The sequence below is a fragment of the Syngnathus leptorhynchus genome, chromosome 9 (genome assembly GCF_054491065.1).
Source record: "Syngnathus leptorhynchus isolate UIUO chromosome 9, UIUO_Slep, whole genome shotgun sequence".
NCBI lineage: Eukaryota > Metazoa > Chordata > Actinopteri > Syngnathiformes > Syngnathidae > Syngnathus > Syngnathus leptorhynchus.
In genome coordinates, this window is record NC_141203.1 from 4,502,297 (window position 1) to 4,520,286 (window position 17,990).

The 17,990-nt window shown below is 40.2% G+C and overlaps 1 protein-coding gene across 3 annotated transcripts in view; it reads left to right on the forward strand.

Annotated features, from left to right (window-relative positions):
- Positions 1–17,990, forward strand: part of tbc1d4 (TBC1 domain family, member 4) — a 59,824-nt gene that overhangs the window by 19,536 nt on the left and 22,298 nt on the right. For 2 of the 3 annotated variants that reach the window (XM_085921142.1, XM_085921144.1), the window contains 8 exons: positions 1,316–1,477; positions 1,578–1,736; positions 1,801–1,901; positions 2,171–2,314; positions 3,051–3,210; positions 4,048–4,217; positions 4,459–4,635; positions 6,086–7,765. In XM_085921142.1, the coding sequence (XP_085777268.1) occupies positions 1,316–1,477; positions 1,578–1,736; positions 1,801–1,901; positions 2,171–2,314; positions 3,051–3,210; positions 4,048–4,217; positions 4,459–4,635; positions 6,086–6,322 (1,310 nt within the window). In that variant the 3' untranslated portion in view covers positions 6,323–7,765. Of the gene's footprint in view, positions 1–1,315; positions 1,478–1,577; positions 1,737–1,800; positions 1,902–2,170; positions 2,315–3,050; positions 3,211–4,047; positions 4,218–4,458; positions 4,636–6,085; positions 7,766–17,990 lie in introns of those variants that run through there. The other variant, XM_085921143.1, reaches the window with a different exon arrangement.

The following is a 17,990-nucleotide window of genomic DNA, read 5'->3' on the forward strand; positions in this document are numbered from 1 at the left end:
TCTCTAATCTAATAAACGTCGTATCCTAAAGAGATACTGATACTCCACGTAACTGATGAAATAAAAAAAGATCTATGAGGAGATACGATATTCGTGTAAAACACGTGTTTGTACAAATGAATAAATGTACACTGAGCGCCTTTAGCAAATACAGTATCATTCTAAAAAAAGTGTTTATACAAAAACATTTGTTACTCTCCACAATTAATTTGCGTAAATAAACACCTGCCAATATTTAAGGAAATAGTTTTATTAATAAAAACTCATACAGACACATGTAAAAATACAACCGATAATTTAATTCCACACACTTTCTATGCACTGTATATTATTCTGCAGTATGTGTAAAACTACCAACACGTCTTTTTTTTTTTTGACATCACTGCTGTGAATAACATTTCAATAGAAGGTAAGAAGCATTAACTGAGTCCTCAGGGATGAAGACAGATGTTTTTTTTTTTTGTTTTTTTTTTGCATGGCTTTGGAATCAATGTTGTTCACTTGAGCTGTTGGGTTCTCTTGCTGGCATCTCGTATGGTGTTCTTTTTTTTTTTTCCTCGAGGACTGAAGCTTAAAGCTGATGGTTATTTATTGTGGCTTTTCATGTCCACATGTGATTCCTGTGGTGATTCATGTTGAAATGTGACAGGGATGGCATCCATGTTTACAGTGGAAGCTCTATGGCTCAGGGGACATCAAATTTGTGAGGATTTTATTTATAATTTGGTTTTCATTCGAAATGATATAGCTATAGAAATAATCCATACAGGCACATCCTAAAAAGTTATTTCAGGACTTGATGTTGTTTACTCTTAATCAGAAATTTATGACAAAATGGTGTATTACCAAAAATAGAATTGTAATCATAATTAATCTAAAGAAAAGCTTGTAAAAGAAAGTAAATTTTTCACATGAAAAAGTTTTAATATTCTTATAATAAAGTTGAAACACTGCACCAAATAATTGTACTTGTGTATATAAATATAAATTTGTGAGTGTATGAGAAAACGTTTGATGATTATAAAGTTAATATATAATTTCATAATTGATTGATCAGCTGTATAGTATTTTATGCGAGTAAAGTTGTAATACGAAAAAAAACCCATGATAATCTGAACATTATGTTTCAATATTACAAGAAAAAAACTGTTTCACACTTTTCCTGGAATTCTGACTTTAGAGGTTCCACTGTATCTGGCTGTTGGGAATTTGTGCTCTTTATTTTCTGGTGTGCAGAAATATGGGCTCAAACATTAAATGCTAACTGATGTAACGAGCCATGGTGAATTACCCTATAGTGTATGTTTCTACTTAGCGAGTCGGGATGAGCTGCATATTCGCAAGATGAAGCTGAGCTACCAGGAAGTGGGCCTCGACTCCCAGGAGCTGCAGGCCTTGTGGGAGAAAAAACTGACGGCACCGGGCAGAACCACCGTGCGGCAGGATCAGGAGGATCTCTACCGCGCACTCTGCCAAGGTGAAGCATTAACAATGGATATTATTTATTCAAACTGGCATTAAGGAACACTACTGTTGGGCTCTGTTGGAGTTTATACACTAATTGTCACTATGCTCAGGTGTTCCCAAAAGTCGTCGCGGAGAGGTATGGTTGTTGCTCTGCCACCAGCACCGTTTGTCTCGCAGACATGCTCAGCGCCAGCAAGCTGCCGACACGCCATACAGAGATCTGTTGAAGCAGCTCACCGCACAGCAGCATGCCATTTTGGTGGATTTAGGTGAGTAACGGCTTTCAAAAGAGCACATCGCAGTGGAAGAGTCTAATGCAGCACTGTACTTCAGGTCGGACTTTCCCCAACGTCGAGTACTTCTCAACTCAGCTGGGTGCTGGACAACTTTCTCTGTACAACCTGCTCAAAGCCTACTCTCTGCTGGACACTGAGGTATATTGAATCCTGGAGTGTTTTTTTTTTGTTTAGTTTTTTTAACTGGGAGTACGAGTAGTTGGCATTGATCGTTGCGGTTTTGGTTAGCAACACATATTGGACCACAAACGATGAAGCAAACGCACATAGACAGGCAGAAATGGATTAATGACATGTAATTTAATTTCAATGGGGACATTTATTTCAGATAAGAATAGTTTGAGTTTGGTGGTTGCGCCTCTAATAATATAATGTCAATGAATGTTGCTTGATATACGTGCGTACAGGTGGGCTACTGTCAGGGTGTTAGCTTTGTGGCTGGTGTACTGCTGCTACATATGAGCGAAGAGCAGGCCTTCGACACACTCAAGTTCCTCATGTATGACCTTGGCATCAGACGCCAGTACAAGCCCGACATGATCTCTCTACAGGTGAGCGCACTGCAAATTTCTACTTTATCTACAGGTCATCACAGAATGATTTACAAGCTTGCAACCATGGAAACCTGTGTGTAATCAGGTGAAGTAACAGTCATAAAAAAAAAAATGAAAATGAAGAAACAAAGAACATACTATGTAATACTTGTTATAGCTATTTTAAATATAATAATAATGTGTGATGAAAGTTTTTTTTTTTGCAAAAAAAATGAATTATTTTGGATTTCCAGTGCATAAAAAGTAAAATACAGCGTCCTTTTTATGACAGTAGTCCCTCTGCAATACACTACATGTGTGTGTTGCCCTATCCCATTAGGCTGCAAACATTTATTCACCTTTCTAAGCGGGACCACACTTTCAAGCGGACATAGTTAGCTGTCTCGTTTAAACATCAGCTGACATTTGTTGGGCCTGTGAAAACATCAGCAGGCACGCTAATGTTTAACGCTACCACAACTTCCTGTTTGACGTCTCTTGAGGACACAAGGCACCTGTGCAGGACGGTAAAAGGCATTTTCATACTTTTTCTTGTACGGTTTTACCGTCAGGTTGACTTCTTCTAATGCAGTGAGAGCAAACGCGGTGCATGCCTCAGCAAGCCTCTCCTGCTTGGAATCGTTCAGCGACTACAATAGCTCTCATTGTTCCCTTTAATCTGCCCTTTACAAATCCAAATATTGTTTATTTTTCTGTGTTGCGTCATGTTTTGTAATGTGTGTGTTGTGCAAAGATCCAGATGTACCAGCTCTCCAGATTGCTGCACGACTACCACCGTGACTTGTACAATCACCTGGAGGAGTACGAAATCTGCCCAAGCCTGTACGCCGCGCCGTGGTTCCTCACGCTTTTTGCCTCGCAGTTCCCCCTTGGCTTTGTCTCACGCGTCTTTGGTACGTTATTTTAATTGTTAATCAAATCGTAGATTCACTGTCCTGTTAATGTTTAATATTGTGTGGGGTTGAAAAGTAACCAAATACAAATGTCCCCCTGCTAGTTTATATTAACAGCAGCTGATTGATGTCCACCCAAACAGGTTTGTAGTTGTCTATAGATGCCACAAGATGGTGACCTTTTTTTTTTTTATTAGACAATTTTCTATGTCTGGCCTAACTAAATGGAGCTCCTCCCCTGACTTCAACTTAGTTACTTGGCACCAAAACAATATGTTGATATTTAACATTATTTTTCAGAAAAGACCAGCAGAAAAGCAACATTTTCAGATAGCTTTACTTGAATATAAATATAAACATAAGCCCAATTATGCACAATTATGACTCTTCTCTGTTTTTTTTTTTTGTTCACACAAGCAAGTTAAATTTTAGTTAGTTGTACACCTTTAGTTCACAACTTTTGCAAAGCTACAGCAACATGTTTTCACAGTATAAAAGTTCAGCCAATAGCAAGCTTTTAAACAAAACGCATTGTGACACGATTTGTTTTTCTTCCTGGTAGTGCTAGTACAATATAAGTTAATATTTATTTGATCTATAAGTAAATAATAATAATAGTAAACTATTTTTGTCTTCAAGTAAGCTTTTTTTGTGGTTTTGCCGGCTAATTACAAAGGGTGGTATGTGTATACACACACACACACACACACACACACACACACACACACACACACACACACACACACACACACACACACACACACACACACACACACTTACAAGGTTTAGTTCTAATTTAGGTACAATTTGAATGCTGACACGTTATCTTTTTTCCAGACTTTTTGTTTGTCCAGGGCACAGAGGTCATCTTCAAAGTAGCCCTGTGCTTACTTAGCAACCACCAGGGGGAGATAGTGGAATGCAATAGCTTTGAGAGCATTGTAGACTACCTGAAGACTACTCTTCCCAGCCTCACACAGGTTCAGATGGAGCTGACCATTGCTAAGGTGAGGATGCCGTCGGTGTCTTCTAAACTGTTTGCCTCAGTTTCAAATGGTCAAAATGTGTTTACATGTATTCTGTGATTTTTTTTGTGTGTGTGCAAAATTAATCAATGTAAACAGTACCAAAGCATTATGGATTGCAATTCAACCATAATTAAGAACACAAACTATACCAAATTCCTGAATAATCATCACTGAATCTACTGTTGCGTGTCACACTGTATAACACATTTCTGGTCGCCAGGTAACGGAGATGGACATCTCCAAGCAGCTGCATGCGTACGAGGTGGAATATCACGTGCTGCAAGACGAGGTGGCCGACGGCGGCGCTACACCCAACGACTCGGAACGCTTGGACAAGCTGGAGAAGACCAACGCGCAGCTCAAGAAGCAGAACATGGACCTGCTGGAGAAACTTCAGGTAAACAGAACAAATTGGTTTTGATGGCTGTGGCTATCTCAGACCTCCTGTAGATGGCAGTGTAACAAAACTTTAAAAAAGAAACAAAGGCTGCATGTTCAGAGCATTGAAAAGTCATCAAGATAATTGAGTTGTTTTATAATAGTCACTATTATATGATGCAATATAATAGCAGCATGCTTTGATTGCGGTTTGCATGTCTCTCATTTGACAGCGATTCAACTGCCCCCCAATGACAATTTTCTTCTATTTGGCAATGATTATTCTACCAAATGCTTTGGTTTCCTCCCATATTCCAAAGATATGCATGGTAGGCCGATTGACCACTCCAAATTGTCCATTGGTGTGATTGTGAGTGTGAATGGTTACTCTTCTATGTGTGCTCGTTAATAGTATGTAATGATACACTGATAACTACAATACAGCCAATATGTACAGCCATACAAGACTGCTGAAATTTAAATAGGAGGCAATTTGTTGCACATTGAACATCATATTTCAACACTGAGTACATATAGTGAATATGTACAAATATGGCAAATTGCAATACGATTACCGTATTTCCCGGACTATAAGGCGCACCTAAAAACCTCAAATTTTCTCAAAAGCCGATAGTGCGCCTTGTAGTCCGGTGCGCCTTATATATGGACCAAATTCCTAAATTTAAACTGGCCCGAAGCATTGTGTCATGAAATCAATCATAAGTGGCCCGCTGAAGACTATGAATCATGAATCATAAAGACTATAGATCATTATTTTGTGATTTATAAAGTATTTTTTTGCATCTGAAGTTGAAATAAAAAAGATAAAATGGAGAATGATTTGATTTGGATTAAAAATCTGACATGATGCATTAATGGTATGCCTTTTAGTCTGGTGCGCCTTATATAATGACAAAGTTTTAAAATGGGCCATTCATTGAAGGTGCGCCTTATAGTTCGGTGCGCCTGATAGTCCGAAAAAATACGGTAGTAAGATTAAGCTCGTCCGGTGGAAATAAGGAATTGTTCATGGTTTTGTTTTAGACAATTACATTATATACATTAGGAGCTTCACATTCTTGAGGTTCTTGGTTGAAACCATCTCGCAAATTTCAGTTTTTAGGTAATAGTTAATGATTGATGCTTGACTTGTTCCGCTCCTGTGTGGCGTTTGCATGTTTTGCCCGTTCTTCTGTGGCTTTGCTTCCTCCCACATATCAAAAACGTGCATGCGATGCTCACTGCAGACTCTAAATTGTCCAAAGTTGTGAATGTGAGTTGGAATGGGTGCTTGTCTATATTTGCCCTGGCCACCGCTCGAGGCCCCGCCTCTTGAACAAAGCCAGCTGGGTTGGGTTCCAGCTTACCCTCGACCCAAATAAGGAGAATCACCATAGAAATTGGATGGATGGAGGCATGCATAGATGGAAATATTCAAGAACACGATCCTGCTGTGATATTTTAACCAGGCAGCCCGGCAGAAGATCCAAACCCTGGAAACCAACGTGGAGAATTTCCTGTCCCGTGAGAGTAAATTGAAGCACGTGATTCGCACGCTGGAGCAGGAGAGGTCGGCTCACCAGAAGACCATCGAGCGCATGCGCTCTTGCCTCCCGTCTGATGTACTCACCGACGTAGAGATGACCCACATCAAGACAGCGGCGGCACCCGACGCAAAAGCCAAAGCCTGTGCCAAGAAGCCTTGATGATAAGCAAAAGTGTACAGGAACGTGCAGAAACATGTAGACGAACTCCAGTTCTGGTACTCAGTACATCACATTGGTTTGGTTATTGGGACAGTGCAGTGGAACCTCCAAGGTCCGTACCCACTACCCACAGGAAATTATGAAACTATCAAAAAAAATAACCCTGGGACGATCTAAACATTTCATTACTGTCCAAGTGCTTCAAGCCACAATTTCATTTGAATTTGAATTGTGACATCCTAAGGAGCTATCCCCATTGACAAACCAGCGTACATCTTCAGGCCAAATAATGAGCCTGTATGTATCATTGAGAAAAAAAAAAAAAAAAATCAAGAAGCACAATATCCTACATAGATTGTTGAAAGTAACACTCTCTTCTCTTACAAATGGCTTTGCTTTTTATCCACGTTTTGCTATTGTTGCCGTTGTTGAATGTCTTTTTCGTCCAAAGAGATTATTTCGTTTTTCATTTCCAGAAAAGCGACTTGAACTTTTCAGAGCCACCGTCTTCTCATTAGGAGGAAGTATCTCTTTCTAAAGCTCAGACAGGATGTGAGGTCGTCTGCCTACTCGGTTTCCTGTGTGACTGACCGCAGTGTCGTTTCCCCGGCCGAACCCAATCAAACAAAACATTTGAGGTGGAGGACTTCAAACTGAATGTCCTCTTTTACTGTTTTTGTCAAACCAACACTTTTCTCATTCTCACCTTACAGCGGATGAGCGGAATAACACTAGCGCTGATAACTTGGTCAATTATGTGGAGTTTATCGTCGATGTCTTGAGGCAATAGTCCAAATGGAGCGCACTATTTGTTGATTTCACTTTCAACCAGTTTGCTGCCTTCATTGTGATGTCAGCTGTGGCAGACATCAACACTGCAACAAAAAGACTAACAGCTTTTTTGCCTGTAATACAGATATAGGAACTGATTTCTCAAACAGTTGTCCCATTAAAATTAGGCGGTACTGATTCACTATCCAAAACTTTTGCTGTCTAAAGAAGACATCAAAACATATTTTTTTTTCATTATTTACCATTGCTTTGGCTTTGCTTTTGTAAGAAAGATTGAACAAATTACTTTTATCTTAAAAGTTTGTCTGAATATTTTTTATTTTTTTTGGGGCATGAGGCGTGGGGGAGCTTTTTCCATTAATAGCAGTTTCTGAAAAAAAACAAAAAGTAGAACAAATGTTACCGTTATATCATTACATTTTCCCCGTCAGATTTATTTTCATAACAGTATGGCTTTTTTTTTTTTCTAGAAGATAAAAGTAAACTGAAGTGACTGAAACCGAGAGGTGCTGTTGTTTTGACTAGTTTGCTGTCTTAAAAAAATCTGTTGTGACTATCAACTGTGGCCTAAATACGACATTTTTCCGTGGTCATACTGTATGTACATGTTTTGTTATTTGCAAATTATTATAATTTTTTTTTTACGGGGGGTGGGGGGTGGGGTTCAGGTGTATTGATGTCATGTTGTTGCAGTGTGCCGATGTGCTTGTTAAGTTTCCTTTTCACACAGGCTGCGTTGTTGCAGTATAAAGTGCTCGTTGTTGGCCAGCACCTCACTTTTGTTTCAAGTTTGACTCGCCTGTTCCGATCCTGACTCAGAACGAAACATTGCCGAAATGAAAGCGCATTTGTATCTGTCGGTCAGCCTCCTCTTTCTTGTGCACGTGTTACTTTCTATTCTCAATTTGAAGTGCTGAAAATGTTTGATAGATGGTTGTTTTTTTTTTTTTTAGGGGGGGGGGTCGTATTCAATAGCACTTTGCATCACATTCATCTCAACTTTGTGCTACGGTTTCACGGAAATTGTAATTGAAAAACCAAAGAGTTTTTTTTCTTTTTGCGTGTTTTGTATTTTCTGTGGGATTCTATTTTGAAAGCCAAAATATTTGTCCGTTATCGGAATTTACGAATGAGTGCATGGAGAAAAGAAAAGTAAATTTTGTGTTGGAATGAGTGTTTTGACACTTGTTAATTGAAATGTTTTTCTCTCAAGGTTTTGCAATTCGCAAAATAATACAACCTTTTTTCTCTCAAGATTTCAACCTTTCTCTCTTTAATTGCAATGTTTTTCTTGGAAAGATAATAACCAGTGTATACCAATCAAAATATATAAGGTGTGGGATTTGGCCCACTTGTGTTTTATGTCCCCGGGGGAAACAAAAATCAATCCAAAAATATTTTTCATGTTTCGTCAATTGTTTTGTTAATTTGGCTTCTGGATCAGTCCACAGATGAAGATCCCCTTATTTGTTTATTTTTTCAGTCCACTTGTGTTTACAAAATCGTATGCTTGAAAACTCACCTATTTTAGTCTAAAATGTGTGTTGGAGGGGCCCTGAACACAACTACCCAAAATTCAATCAGTGATGCCAAGTAGAAAAAAGAAAAAAATTAAGCTCGTACTTAAGCTCGACACGAAGAGGTTGGATGGGAAAAAAAGACTCAATGAGCCATGCCACAAATTTTACAGGAAGAAGACTGTTTCGGTTTATAGCAGCCCTTTTGACAAACTCCTGCAAGGGAATTTGTCTAAATGACCTCCAATTGCAAAACCTTTTTACCTGTGTCATCAAATGATCCAAGTTGTATAAGTTTGAGGATTCACCTCGAAATGAGGAGTTAAAATCGTGCAAGTTGACATTTTATTTTTTCAAGTCATATGGTCATCGCTAAAATGGTTCTTCAGTGGTAAATGTGACTAGAAGGCGGCTGATCGTGTAATTTGACATTTTAGTTTTTTAAGTCACATTGTCATAGCTAAAATGGTTCTCTCAGCAGTAAATGTGACTGGAAGGCGGTCGTGTTTCCAGAAGGTGCTGTCCGTCAAACTTTTTGACATTTCTGTTTTTTTTCTGTAGACATTTTAAAGATTGCTTCTATGTCAACATGAAGGCTACATTAAAGCAGAGACTCACAAATCCAATAAACCTCACCTCGCTTGGTCCCGATAACCTTAGTATATAATAACATGCTCACTTTACTCTTCTATAATTCAACACTTTACCATGGTAGACTAACACTAAAAGGCTCTCTGTGTGGAGTTGTATGATTGCGTGAAAGAGCAGTGGTTGCTTCACCGTGCAAGTCTATTTAAAGACTTTCTTCTAGATGTGTATTTTTCTTTTAGGCAAAACCTCGTGACGTTCTTACTGGGAATATTGCTCAATTTAAGTAAAGTCAATCATCCCAACTTTATTAACATTTCAAGATAAATAGTTTTTTAAATTGAGCTAAGTGGGCTACACACACACTTCATCACAAATCATGAAATAGTGAACACCAGAAAACCAATTTTGTCAGCCACTTATAATTATTGCTCAAGTCCTACTTCAACATTTTTGGAAAACAAAACAAAACACAAATTTTAGAACATATGTACACTGGTATATTTATTATTGACATTGTAAGAAAATCTTCAACCAGATGGATGAGCAAACAAGCAAAAGAAAAATTACCAATGTGTATTATAAAAAAATATGTTCTTTCTGGTTTCTAAAGGTACTGCAATATGATTTAGGCAATTACGTTATGTGCCCGACTATATCCATTTATGCATTGTGTCGATACAGGGCATGAATCTCAACGAGATTAAGTGCTTGTAGGTTTTTGATTTATAAAATAGAATCTACTAAAAACAATATATTTAAAAAATAGGTTTCAATTATGAAACAGCAATGATTTCATTGTCAGGGGCACACAATGCTCGCCAGCCCTCACGCCCTTGATGAATTTCTGAAAATAAATATGTTCACTGATGCTGTGCCATTGAAAGATGTAAAGCTAATGTTAACCACAGGATGGCAGACATTGCTCACCAAGGCCTCCAACCCAAGGCTGTAATTGTGAAGAAGTGTTTCTGGTCGGCCATCTTGCAATAGAGGACTGCTCTGTTGCGCTATGTTGTAGTCCGTGGTAAATTGGATGATTTACTCAATTAAGTACTCGTAATTTGATGAATTCTTGAGGGATTTAGAAATGAAATGGTCGTGTCAATAACTACATCTCTGAGGTTTACCAGATAACACAAGCTGTTTGAAAATCGGTTGTGTTGAGCAATCTAGTTATTGTAAAGTCCATGGTCCATCGACCAGTCCTGTGTCAAAACGGTCACCCTGTGATAACGGCACTACAGATTGGCTCAAATTTCCTAATATGGTATTTTCATCTTTAAATTTTCTCTGAAAAATATGACATTTTCCCACTTTAAATTTGCTGCTTTGTATTTGTATGAGTAAAACTTTTAACTTGGGAAAATGTCACTACTCTTTCGAATTATGACTGTTCTCATAAGATTTCAATTTACGAGTGTGGGAGGGGAAATGCATCTTGAAAAGGGAAACACTTGTTTTTGCCAGATTGAGTGTATCTTTAGCTTCCTCTCATGTTGACTACTAGCATGAGTGCCCCAAGCCAGCGAGAGTCTCTGTCAGACAACACCCCTCCCCCCGTAGGAGGGTCTGACCGGTAATGCGTGGCCCGCCGTCAGCCAAGCCTGGAGCTCGTCATGCATCCAGAGGACCGCCAACCGGCAGCCTATCGCACACTAAAAACAAAGGAAACCACATTCCTTGCGTATTCCCACACGAGCGCACATCCTGGAGCAGGGGAAGAGCGGGACACCGGGGTGGAGGAGTGGGGGCTGGCGGGGGGGGGTCCGATGGGGATTGACTGGGAACGACTCTTCTGATGCCGAGCGTCTTATCAGCCTTGTTTGCGCACTTTCCCCTCCCCAAAATCCTCACCCTTTCAATCCATCTGCTTGATCTGGAATCGTGTTGGGAAGATGAAGGATGCTGCTGAAGGTTTTTTTGTTTGTTTGTTTGTTTTGTTGATTGTTTTTTTCATAGTTCGGGACACCTCTGGAAATATTTATGAATCCAAGAAAGCACTTTCATTTTCGAAATGAAACTTTATTAACATAGCTCCTTGACACTAAGATGCGACAAAAGGGTGCCAAAGTAGAATAGAGGATTTAAAAAAAAAAAAAAAAAATCTTTGAATAGGGTCATTCTCAATTGCTGAAACGTGAACGCGGTGCTTCACTGTGTACTTATTGATGGCAATGCAGTCCTAACGTGTCCATTTATTGAATACCAGTAGAACAATGAAACATACACAAAATAGGCTCACTGAGGCAGAAGCTGTTGTCTGCCACAGCTCACGCGCCCAGACTCTCACACACAGATTCACTGTTGTCACACACAGCTCCTCCAGTCCCCACCAAGATAATGTTACTCGACATAAAAATGTGTATTTTCTACACATTTTATACTTACCATCTTTTGTGTGTTCAAACTTGTTTACAATGTGTTTTGAACATTCTCAATATGGTCTCTCCACATTGCAAAATTTCACTTACTGTATTTAAGTCTTGAACATACTTGCAGCAAGCAACTGTTCACTGGACATGTTCCGTTACCATTTGTGCGGATATGTCACAAAAGGCTTTGGAGGTCGATAGTAGCAGAGGAAAAGTTGATGATGTAAGCCAGCTGCGAGAGAGCCGAGCAGCTTGAAGAGTGTCCTCGTGCCTTATATGGGAATTTTATCTGCTCCACTCTTGCTGCACTCCCATAACATTGTTCTAGTGGACCACAACCACTGTTATGAGTTGAACAGTTGTCGTTTGCTTCCCAGTGTCAATAAGTGCGTTTTAAATGTGAAGCAGGGTAATAGCTGAAGATATATATTTTTTTTTTACGTAGGGAGGAGACAACAAGTTTGGTAATGGGAGGGAAAACAGCTGGGAGACCCAGGTGGGCTCCATTGGGTCTGAAGAAAGAATATGGCTCCCTTGAGACCTCATTCACACACGTACATGTGTTCAGTAGTATGACCCTTGCGATGCGGGGTGTGGGGGTCACCACACGAGATGGCGCTGTGACTGAGGCAAGTAAAAACTTGGGCCTTATTTTGGTAGACTCAGTAAAAACGGTCATAGTTTCATTTTCCTAACGGGGACAAATCGAGTTTACGCAGACCTCATTGCACCCATTTGGGCATTCCGGTGCAAAGAGATGCCGCTCCCCAGATGCACCTAAAAAGTTGGTGAGAGCGAGTTGACTGCACTCTGCATAAAAGGGGGGTGCATCGTAATTTTTCTGGCAGGTCTGGTCCAGTTTCGTGTGTTTGTGATTTTTGATATGCTTCCATAGCCGTTCCTGCGTATTGTTGCATGCCCACAGCTCAACTGGTGTTTTTGTGGTTGACTTTTCAAAAGTAGTTCTATTTTTTTAGCGCAGATGATCTAGCGCGATTAGGATGTATTTAATTGAGGCACAGGCAGAGATTTTATAATCTGAATCATGTTTATTCTAGACAGCTGACTTTTTATTGATTTATTATTATATTCTCATATGAGTATATATGCATGCCCTGGATTTCCACACTCAATTTAAAGCATCTATGCCTTTGTATGCAAACACATGGGTAACAAGGTGAGGCGCAGTCAACATTAATAACAAGGCGTGACTGGAGATCCCTTGACAAGTATGACTGAAGTCTCAGGTGATCGGAATGATCAGAGCTTTAGAGTAGGGGCCCTTGAGCCCTCTGTGCCTCATCACCTGGCCTCACATCACCTTCGCTATGAATCAGACACGAGACAGGCCAAGGCGAAGGAAGACAAGCGAGAGACGCCGAAGATGCTGGCGGCCTCCAAGGAGGGGGTGGTCAGACGCACCAGGAATGAGTCAGACGTCCTCCCACGTGTCGCTCGATTCAATCTAAGATCCAGGTTGCTTTATTTGCAGCTATTCATACAAACTCTAATAGCCGGTATTTTTCTGATGCTGTTCGACATTTACGGCACCAATACTGAATGGAGGCTCAAAATCGAAACAGGAATATTCTGATTGTATCCGAGCTGAAAAAAAAAAAAACCTGTAAAAATAATATTCCCCTGATGCTGTTCTGCAGAAATGGCATCAACACAAAATGGGAGAGAAGAGATTGACCTGCCAATTTACCACCTCTTTCAAATGTCCTCGACATGAAATGGAAGGGCAAAATTGACCAGGCAATATTAGGGCTTCTGAAGTAGTCACTGAAGCCCTACGGTAAGAGAGGCAGGATGGTGCCTGTGTTGGAAAAGTGCAAGAAGTATAAAATGGGAGTCTTCCTTCTCCTGCCCTGTTGCTCTGAAAGCAATCCAGATCCTGGCACGGACATTATCAAATTATTACATTGCGAAATGCTGCTTTTCATTGTGCAATTGTTTGTGGAAATATCCCGCTTGACTGAGTTGTGACTGAAAGGCCAATGTGGATCAATGCTGAGTATTTTTTTTGTGGCGTCTGTGTGAAACATTCTCATGATGTAACAGATGCAGGACAGTACGTGTGTGTTTTTGTGTAGGGGAATGCTGGAAAGGCAGGACAAAAATGTAAAGAGTGAATCTTTTCCCGCCATGATGCATTGAAAACATCTGTTGCAAAAGTAGATCATTGCCAGGTTTGATGTTCCATTTTTCTACAATCTCTGGGACTCAACAGAAGCTGTGTGAAGTAATGCTGTCCCAGCGAGTGAAAGTTTTTGCAGGGTGTCTGCGTGAAAGAGGCTTCAGTTCGAGGTTAAACCCTGGATGACCCGGTCACATGACTACGTGAGTGAGGCGTGGCCTCGCGAGAAACGCTGACATCATGCAGGGTGTACTTCCTTTTCACATGACCACCGGGGTGATGTGATGGGCGAGGCTGCACACGTGTGACTCACGCACGACGTGATGTCAACCTTTGAGAAAATGGACGGCAACATGTTCATTTGTTCTGGGGTTTTTTCGCAACCTCCCCGTACCTTCGCCGTTGGGTTTACTCGTGGGGGGAAAAAAGGTCCACAAGATAAGAGTCTGCGATACGCATTCCTTTTCTAAAGCCTTTGGCGTTTCCTTTTTTTCCCTGGCTAAACCACCCAGCTGTTCCAGGGAGTGCAGACGGACACACTGGATGTTATTGTGCTGTTCCGACAGCGCCCAAGCAGGGAGGGGAGACAGCTGTACTCGTGTGGCCCGTGGCTGCCCGTCATTAGTGCCAGCCATCGCTCCCTTGTTCCGCATGGTCCCCAAGCGCCACACCCTGTAGAACATTCGCTGACCTGATTTCTGGCTGTCCTTCCACCTGGCCACTCTTTGAAAAGTACCAAAAAGTTCCATGAAAGTTGATAAAAAACATTGCAGATTCATCATCATCATAATATTTGAGTATACTAGATGTGACAAGCAAGCTAATGTTAGCTAACACGGTTCCTCTGCCTTATAACGACAATTGGGATGCTTTTTTTCTGAAGCAGTAGTGTATTAATGACACCAACACGGAACGTCGTAGAACGATTGATCCACCGAGTTTTTCGCCTTCAGCTTTTTGTCTTCACGTCTTCCACGCTTTCTGTAAAAGGTGTTATTTTCCTGTCTTTAGCAAAAATGCAGTTCTGCATAAAAGGCCGCAGTACAGAATGGAAGGACAAAGTTGAATCGGCAATATTCCATATTCTGAGGTAGTATCAGAGTATTTTAGAAGCCTCTTTCAGACTGCCGCTCAATTCCATGATTTTCCATCGTTTTTTTGCAGAAGACCGTTTTGAATCAACAACACAGAAACACAATGGAGTGAAGAAATTGATTTGGCAATTTTTCACCTTCTGAGGTAGTGTCGGAGCTCATTGTGCGAATTTTTTTGAAGGGATTTAATGCAAACCACAAAAAAACAAAAGAGTAACAGGTTTCAGGAACAGGCTGAACCGACAGAATCTGAGCATGAGCACAGCTGAGAAGAACACGAAGGATTTGGAATGGGAACCAAACTAAACAAATACATCCAAACCACACTCTTGAGTTCACAATACACTTAAGGTACTGTGAGACCATGACGTTTGTGCATCAAATAGAAAAGCAGCGAGTTGTAATTATTGTTGCACTGGTGAGAGGATGCAGTGTGCGGCCTCTCTAACAAGCTCCCACTCAGCCCACTGGAGGCAGGCAGGAGGGAGGGTGGGAGTGGGAGTAGAGTGACTGCGAGCGAGGCTGTTAGAGCAAGTGGGTTGGATGTGACCATTTCTCTGTGTATGTGTGTGCGTGCTTGTCAGTGAGTGTGTGAAGAGTGAGTGTGTGTGCAATGTGTGTCCTTTTGTGTGTGCTGTACTGGGATGTGGAAATTGAATGGAGCCTTTCACTTGGGCTGCTCGTCTCCCCGGGGGTGGGGTGGGTGGGTGCGGTTGCCATGGTTATTCTGGAATCCTGCCGCTAATGGGTGGGAGTTTGTGTCGCTCTGGCAACCTGGCCAGTCTAGGCTGGAATATGTGTGTGAATGTTAGCGTGTACACCAGGTGTGGTTGGATGGACACAGGAGGTCACATACGGAATACTGTACACTGTATGTAGGAGTGTGCGTGCGTGCATTTGTGTGCGTGCACACGTTTGTGTGTGTGCTCGTGTTTGTGTGTGCGTGTGTGTGAGAGAGAAAATGGATAAAAGGTGTTGTTGCACAACTTTAATATGTCAGTGAATAATGAATTTATCTTGATGACTAAATGAAGGCACATACAGGAAGTGGGTATTTATGAAGGTGAGGTTTTTGAAGTATATTTATTTGCATACTCTATCATATTTGATCATAAATGCATATGATCATTTTTCCTTTATGAGGGAATGAGGGAAATTTAGTTACTTAACTGTACGGAATCAGGTTTCTATTCCGATTTTTTTTTTTTTTTTTAGCCGATAAAAATACAACTGCAATTAGTACTTCTTACTGGCCATGATCTATTTATGTAAATGTACAGTATATAAGAATCAAGACACAATTAGACACTTATTGATCAATTTCAATAATAAGAATAGAAAATATGACCTTTATTTGTTCCACAAGTTGGAAATTTGCAAATAACTATAATGATAATAATAACAACAAAAGTGTTTTTTTTTGTTGTTGTTGTTGTTGCAGGTTTTTTATTTTATTTTTTCAGAAGAATATGAGTTTAATATACGTGTTCAATCTCAAACGTATTCATAAAATTCATAAATATTTTTAAGATTACAGTGTCTTTTGGGGGACTAGTGTTTTTATTTTCACATCTACCATGTATCCAAATCAGGTTGAAGATCAAAAAGGCTCAGAATATAATATAATATAATATAATATAATATAATGTCCATGAATTTTATTTATAATCAGATAATGTAGTATAGTGTCCATTTGGGGTGAGGCATTTAAAAAGTGTGTTGAAGTGGACCGCGCTATACAATAAAATTTGCCCACATACCCAAGAAGTGAGTAATATTGTCTTTGTTAATGAGGGATTTTTCCTGCAGGTCTTTTATTTTTCAGTTGTACCTAAAGGAGTGAATAGTGAGGATCTCCTAGTCATCACACAAAATGTTTTCATTTATCCTAGGAAAAGCACAGTGTATGTAATAATATCATGGTCATATGGTGATGAAATAATACTTCCCTTTTACGGCATTGTTGCAAGCGGGAAATATAAAGCAGTCCGGCCCTCCCTGAATCCCCGTTACCCGCCCCATCTTAGCCCCGGGCTAGAGCAGGGTCTGGAACGAGGGACGGAGAAACCCATGTGAAGTGAACGAATAATGAGAGGTTACATCCTGTCTTGCATTTTTCCATAAGATTACAAAGCTCGTCACTCTCATGTTTTACATGCTAATTTGTTTCATTAAGACCTGCCCCTCCTCAGTTTCTGTTGCTGAGTCTGACAAAGTTTCAGAACATTTCACATCGTAGAAAATATATAATTCTCCCAAAAATCTTGACTGTTATGTATTTTTCCACATACAATTTTATTCTTGTACAATTTATTCAAGTGACAGAACAATTGTAATGTTTTTTATTTTTCCATTTCGTTTTTATGAATTTTATGCATAGCAGAGAACTGCATGTGCAACGTGAGCAGATCATCCAGGTTCCTCTATTGCCAGTGTTGTCCTTGAGGGGATCAAGCCTGTGATAGTCACACAGATGTCTTGGCTGCCGTTTCTCTTTTGGAGGACTAATCCATATGCTGCACCAAGCCCCTTTGGATTTAAAGGAACTCAGCTTGGCCATGTACACCTCTCCCATTCCAGTCATTATGTGTGCCTGGAAAACACAGTGGGGAAAAGTGTTTCTTTTGTAGCCTGTCCAAAATGAATAAGAATATAAAGCAAAAGGCAATATTATGACTATGGTGATGCGTGACACAGTCGGTCAGCACACGCTCTGGATCAGGCGGCAAAGGACAGGAACGAAATCATTTGTCATATAACTCACAGCTGTCAACTTTGATGCATTTTGTGCTGAGAATTCAGTCGGCGGTTCAGATCTTCCCCCCAAAAAGGCAGTGACCAGAAGCTGGCTTAGACTAGAAGGACCCCGTAGAGGCAGAGTGATGCCAAACCATTATAAAATAATTCAGAGAACACTTCCAAGTATGTCGCTGGCCAGAAAGCCAAACAATCAGCCAATCAAAGACAGCGTTACTATAAAAACATCTTGTGAAAACTTGACTGATGCACGAATATTTCCTTTGTAGGATAAATTCAACTGTAGATGACCTTTTAATGGCAGTTGGTGGACCAATTCAATGTGTTAGTATTTAGCAATATTGTGTTTTAAAGCTAATTTCTAAGCAATTGTCCTTAGGTGTTTTTCCAGTTGAAAGGCAAATC